General features: G+C 32.7%; 2 protein-coding genes across 2 annotated transcripts; one reads left to right on the forward strand and one right to left on the reverse strand.

Annotated features, from left to right (window-relative positions):
- Nucleotides 1-481: 481 nt before the first annotated feature.
- LOC131601758 (uncharacterized) lies at nt 482-1334 on the forward strand. The gene is made up of 2 exons (XM_058873649.1): nt 482-833; nt 917-1334. Exons 1-2 carry the CDS (start codon nt 517-519, stop codon nt 1008-1010), a joined length of 411 nt encoding a protein of 136 aa, XP_058729632.1. The 5' UTR covers nt 482-516; the 3' UTR covers nt 1011-1334.
- Nucleotides 1335-2483: 1149 nt separating this feature from the next.
- Nucleotides 2484-5821, reverse strand: LOC131601757 (succinate dehydrogenase subunit 3-1, mitochondrial-like). Its single transcript, XM_058873648.1, has 5 exons — nt 5578-5821; nt 5297-5388; nt 3406-3495; nt 2883-3324; nt 2484-2771 (listed from the first exon to the last, which is right to left on the reverse strand). The coding sequence occupies exons 1-4, from the start codon at nt 5735-5737 to the stop codon at nt 2926-2928; spliced, it is 741 nt and encodes a 246-aa protein (XP_058729631.1). The 5' UTR covers nt 5738-5821; the 3' UTR covers nt 2484-2771; nt 2883-2925.
- Between the last annotated feature and the right edge of the window lie 541 nt (nt 5822-6362).

Here is a 6362-nt window from a genome sequence, read left to right on the forward strand (position 1 = left end):
TATTTTTTTTTAAATAATTTCTGAATGTTAATTTTTTTTTGATATTCGTCTCTAAAATTAAAATTCTTATAAAATCTGCAGATAAAAAGAGATTTTAAGAAACTATGAATTTTATTGCACATTTTAATGTTAAAGACGAAATGCCAAAAGAATTTTAATATTTAAAAATTATATTTTTAAAAAAAAAAACAAGAACAAAAATCAAAAACTTGCACGATTTACTTATTTAAGCTTAACTTTTTTAATACAGATGTATATATTATTTAAATTCTATAGAAAAAAAACTAATTCAAAATATGCATTAGTTATGTTATGGTAACGGTAACAGGTGGCTAGATAGGTCTACTACAATATTCATGCATAGTATGAGACAAATAGCTATGAAATTAAATTGAAAAAAAAGAACATATTTTATCTCAATCACCCGGCGCAACAACCGGTTGCTCCATGTGCTTTCCCCTCCTCTACTTTATATAAATACTAATCCTTTGTTGACTTGTATGCTTCATTGCAACAATGGGAAACTGCTTCACAAACAACAAAATATCAACACAAGAAGATCATGAAAGCTACAACAATCAAACAAAAGTTGAGAAGATGAAAACATCTTCATCGTTGAAGTTCGAACCGAAGCCGAGGAAAGAAAAGAAGAATAAGAAAGTAAGGTTTGAGATACAAAATGATGAAGAAGTTGATAGAAGAAGTGATGGTAATAATTCTAGAAATGTGAGGAGGATTAGAGTGGTGATGACTCAAGAAGAGTTGAAAAAGATGTTGAGTTGCAAAGATGAATATGAGAACACTACATTGGAGCAACTACTTGGTGTTATGAGGTTAAGAGGAGGGAAAATTTGTAAACATGATTTGGGTGTAGATTCTTGGAAGCCTGCTTTAGAAAGCATTCCAGAGTTATGAGGTTAAGAGGAGGGAAAATTTGTAAACATGATTTGGGTGTAGATTCTTGGAAGCCTGCTTTAGAAAGCATTCCAGAGGATCGATTAATTAAGTAGTGATATGTTTTGTTAATGATAACTTTGTGTAGATGATAATAATGATTTTTTTTTTATTTGTTTTATTTTTGTAAGCCAATGTATTGATTTTTCATTTTAGTTGATGTAGGAGTTTGACTAGAATCCCATATCAATTGGAGGGGTTTTAATTTGGGTTTAGAAGAAAAAAACTAATTAAAGTGGGATGAATAATATGCTGATTGTTTGGAATGAGGTCTTGATTCTACAATTTCATGCTCTTTGAATGTTTATTTCTGTTAACAAATACATTATTAATCATTAACATAAACATAACTGATGTTTTGGCCAAACAAAACAGTACACCCGGGGAATTGTATGTTTATTTCTGTTAACAAATACATTATTAATCATTAACATAAACATAACTGATGTTTTGGCCAAACAAAACCGTACACCCGGGGAATTGTCTGTTCTGTTTAGACTTTATTTGGTTGTAAACCTCTCCGGTGTCTTATTTCAACTCTCGCAAGAATGACTTCAATTCAATTCTATTTATTCTCCTTTAAACTAAATGGCATTTCAAAAACATCTTTCACATAACTGCTAACGTGCTTTTCATTTTAATCTCTCATCATAGTTCGTCCAAGTACATATTTTTTATGACAGAAAATAAGCTTCTTCAATCGATTAAATTAAGAGCATTACAGATGAAGTGAACATAATGTGTTTGGACATTTCCCACTCATACTTTAAAACTAACAATCAGACAAACTAAGACTAGAACCCAAGTTGATTTCATCCACCACAAGTGGTTATTGGCAAAGGAGAAAAGAAGATTCCCAGTCTTTGATACTATTCAGTTTTGGATTTTGACCAAATACACCAAAATATGAAATCCATGTGTTTTGTGTAATGAAGAGATATTACCAGTGAGGCAGTGATAACGACAACAAATTCTAGACACAAAATATCATTCCAAACTACCCTGCATTATAGAGTCTTTCTCAACCATCATGCAAGCACATATATTTTAAGCTCAAAATGCAGAACAGTGCACAAGACAAAATAAAATACACAACGATTTAACCTAGTAGCTAAAACTAACACCAAACCTAGAAGATGCCTCGGTGGCTTTGTTGGCGGCCGGCATGGTCTCAGATATGTGTGTGCTAGAGCCACCGGGAAGGAGGGAGGCAAGGGCAGTGGCTCTGGTGGTGGGCACTCTTCCTGAGGAGCTATGACAGATTTGGGTGAGAGACTGATGGGGTGTTCTGCAGTTATGGGGGCTGTGGAAGCATGGAGTAATGGAAAGATGGAAGGAACATTGAAGTTTTCAAGAGCAAACCCCAAATAATAGGGTGTGAAGTCTCCACTAGGGAGAAAAAGAGCTCCAAAAAATGGAGCTAATAGGATGTTCATAGGGAAGAAGGTAGAGAGAAGGGGGAGCTTCTCTCTTTAGAGCGTGGTGCTATATGTTTCATGTACATAAAAAGGATATAAAACTGTAAAGAATGCCTTGAATAAAATAAATTTTCATCAACATCAGACAAATATGAGATAATGTATTTCATGAGTCACTAAACTCAAATGCTTTATTGAATACGACAATTACTTGCAACTTGAGGGGATGCAAAAATATACATCACTGAAATCTTAGATGCAAAACAAATATAGTTATGCTCAGCATTAAGCAAGAAATTCTAAGTTTATCATTATTATTTTGGTAATAGCAAAACTACATAAAGCAGATTCACAGTGCTTGGCGGATGATGTCTTATGACATGTGCAAGCAAGTTCCACCTGAAAATATGACATTATGTCAAAAACAAGGTACTGAAGCATAATTTCCAAAAGCTGAATAATTGTTTAACAACCAAGAAAAATCAAATATGAATGAAGAGATAAAATTACCTCAGGATCAAACATACTGCTTAGATATCAGTTGACTTTGATATCATAGAAATAAGTGACGAATTGTACTATACAGATGATAGGACATGGCTAAGGCAGAAATCTCAACTGCGAGTAGGTGGAGTTTTGATGAATAGAATACAAACTGGTAGAATGAATCATAGGTGAGAGTAACCAAACCCAATTTCATGTATATCATATAAAAAAGCAAGGTGACAGCTGCTAGGAAAGCTCCGGCGATTCTATTGCAAATTGAAAGAGTTGAAGAAAGCTGGGGCTGATAAAGAGGAAGATGAGGAGATAACGGGCGAAAACCGGAAGGTGGTTTTATCTCACTGGTTTTACTTGGGATGTCACTCATAAAACGTCTCTGACCAGCCAGTCCCAACGTGTCAGCAGCCATGCTTCTCTCAAAGTTTCTTGCCATCAGAGTACTGACTCCCTATTGAAATATAAATGTTACCAACCATATCAGGAAAGCCAAATAGATTAGACTCAATTCACAGATGATAAAGTAACTCACCAATAGCATTGGACTCTTGGCAGCACAAGCTTTAGTGCCATATCTAGCTCCAGCCAGTACATTAGTCTCCAGTCCAAGAGCCTGGTATCTCTGACATAAGAGAACAATTCCATGGCAATTAGAAATTTAACAGAACTAAGAAAATTTAATGATTATGCTTCAAATTATCTGGAAAAATGCATTTACTCATTTTGCATTCTAGAACAAAGAAGGAAGGAAAATAAACTATATTCCATGCAAGTTGGTACTGGGCAGTGAGGGATCTTTATATGGACATAGGAAGGCCACAGCCTTCCCAAATAACAAAATATTCTTAATAGGTATATACTGCATATTATAACATCTTTTATATATATTATAAACAGCTCACGACTCCGTCTGACCCTATTATAATATCAAAGCTTTGTAATGCTTGCAATAACAAGACACAAGTCTCTATAATCTAAGAGAGACTAGATAGTTGAGACATGCACAGAAGAAAAAGTAGTCAGATTTTAGGAACTGGCAATCAAGTAAGAAAATAGATAGAATGCAAACCCCATCATACTTTTAAATGGAAAAGAATAATAAATATGAAGACCACGTACTATAGCACATTCAAACAATATGGATGGTATCAAATTTCAAAATCTCAGGGTACTAGTACTAAGTTTTAAGTGAAAACTATACTAGAGCTAAGTTTCACAATCTGTGTTAAGTTTAGTTTCTCCTTTTCTAACTAGTTTACAGTTATACAATCATATAACTATATAAGAGAAATCCCAATAACAGAAACACTAAGACAACAAGATGAAGTTCAAAAGAGATTGGAAGAGCAACTAGAGGTACTCTATCATAATTTACTTACATTATATTATTACATAGTTTTATCTAACAAGTAAACTTCTAGCCAAGTTAACGGTTCAATTCTAAAGAATCTTAATTCACTTGTACAAAACTATTTCCTATCCAATTGGTACAAAAGAAGTTACAAATGAGAATAGAGTCTTAAGGGAAGTATTTGCAGACACTGTTATAGAAAGCACAGAGAAGTCTTTCCATAGATGGACAAGGCAATCTTGAAGCACCAAAAGCTCAATTGGCAGAATTCGACACAAATATGTCAAATTTCATGGAAAACATGAATAGAGATAGTAAAGAAAACATAGTAGACATGAATGAATTTGAGAATAATAACCATATCTCAGGTTCCAACTATCAAGAAGTACTAGACACAGAAGAAAATAAGGAACCAAAGGCGGTTCAACACATATAGACTTAAGCATTAAAGATGGCAACGAACTTGTATCTCTCATATAACAATTCATATTTTTACAAGAACTTAGGAGAATATAAAAAATATACCAACTCAAAACTGTTGATTAAAAGTTTCCTTCCATAATTATAGAGAAACAAGAACATTAATAAACACACTGCTTTTCCACATTAATTAAAAATCATTCATTTTCAAAACAAAACATCTCATCGGTTAATTGTAATGTAGCAACAGCAAGAACACCTTGTTGCGGTTTGTTAAATTCCCCTACGCTATTGCCTACAGCAGCAGCCACAAAGTTAGAGAACTATGAAGCGCAGACACCAGAAACACGACACCGACAATGACACGTCAACACCAATAATAATTTGAAAAATAAATAAATTAAACGTAATCACTGGTATTGATGTCAGTATCAGATGCCGACACCGACACGAATACACCTTTTTTTTCAGAGGTGTCGGTGCTCGAGACAACTATTACAAAGGAAAAAACAATAAGATGTAACATTATATAAGCAATTATGAGTCAAAGGTGCCTACGACATATTTCACTCCATTTACTATAGCTACAAATTTAAAATCACTTTATAAAACACACAAAAAAAAAACGCAAGTGATGAGAAAATACACGTACCAAAGAATTGATGACATTAGAATCGCCACCAAGCTTACTCTCCGGATTTGGGGGGAAACCAGGCGTGTATCCCTTGGTAGGGTTTTCTTCCGCTGAAATAAAATAACATGCACATTCAAAGAAATGAGAAATCATAACATGAAAACTCAGCATCAGCTAATAGAAACGAACGATTCGAAAACAGAACGGAAATAAGCATAATAATATATTTAACGATGAAGTAAAATAATAAAATAATTGAATGAATTGCAGAAATGATTAAGAGATTGAAGAATCAGTACCGGTGGGGAGAGTAGCAGAGTTGCGTTGAAAGAGTTCGGTGGCGGCGGGAGAGATGGATCCGATCTGGTTGTTGGAGCGGGGGATGGAAGAGAAGGCTCTAGAAAGAGAAGAAGAGGAAGATAATAGCTTAGATTTGCTTGATCGGAGGAGATAAGACATGGTGGTTGATGAATTGAGAGAGGGGAGAGTGATTGTAAGTGGAGGAATCGACGGAGCGAGTGCCCAGATGAAAGTAATTTTATAATAATTTTTAAAAATATTTACTTGTATATAATTATATATTTTCGAATGTCACAATTTATACTATCATATTTTATATCTTTTAATAATATAGTAGTTTTTATTTTAATTTGTATCCATTTTGAGTAAAATATTTCTACACATATATTTAATATTTTATTTTTTTTAAAAGTAAGACAAAAATTAATACTTTCACTCGCAAATATTTTACATCAAATATTGTACTAAATTTAGACAAAAAATTATATTTTATTATTTTTCTCACTTTTTTAGATTTCATCTATATATTAAATAAAATATTTTCATAAATATATATCAAACGATTTAGTTTTAAGAAAATTTAAGTTGAAAATTTATAAAGATTACCAAACAACTTTAACCTTATTTTCAACTTCAACTTAGAAGAAACTTTTCCAACCGAAAAATGTGTGTTTGGTTCTATAATAAAATTTTGAATTAATTTATTTTGTAAATTTATTTTAATTAAAATTGAAATGAGGAAAATAAAATGATTTATAGTTGTATAAATATTATTTGAAAGTAA

The sequence above is a fragment of the Vicia villosa genome, linkage group LG5 (assembly GCF_029867415.1).
Source record: "Vicia villosa cultivar HV-30 ecotype Madison, WI linkage group LG5, Vvil1.0, whole genome shotgun sequence".
Taxonomy (NCBI): domain Eukaryota; kingdom Viridiplantae; phylum Streptophyta; class Magnoliopsida; order Fabales; family Fabaceae; genus Vicia; species Vicia villosa.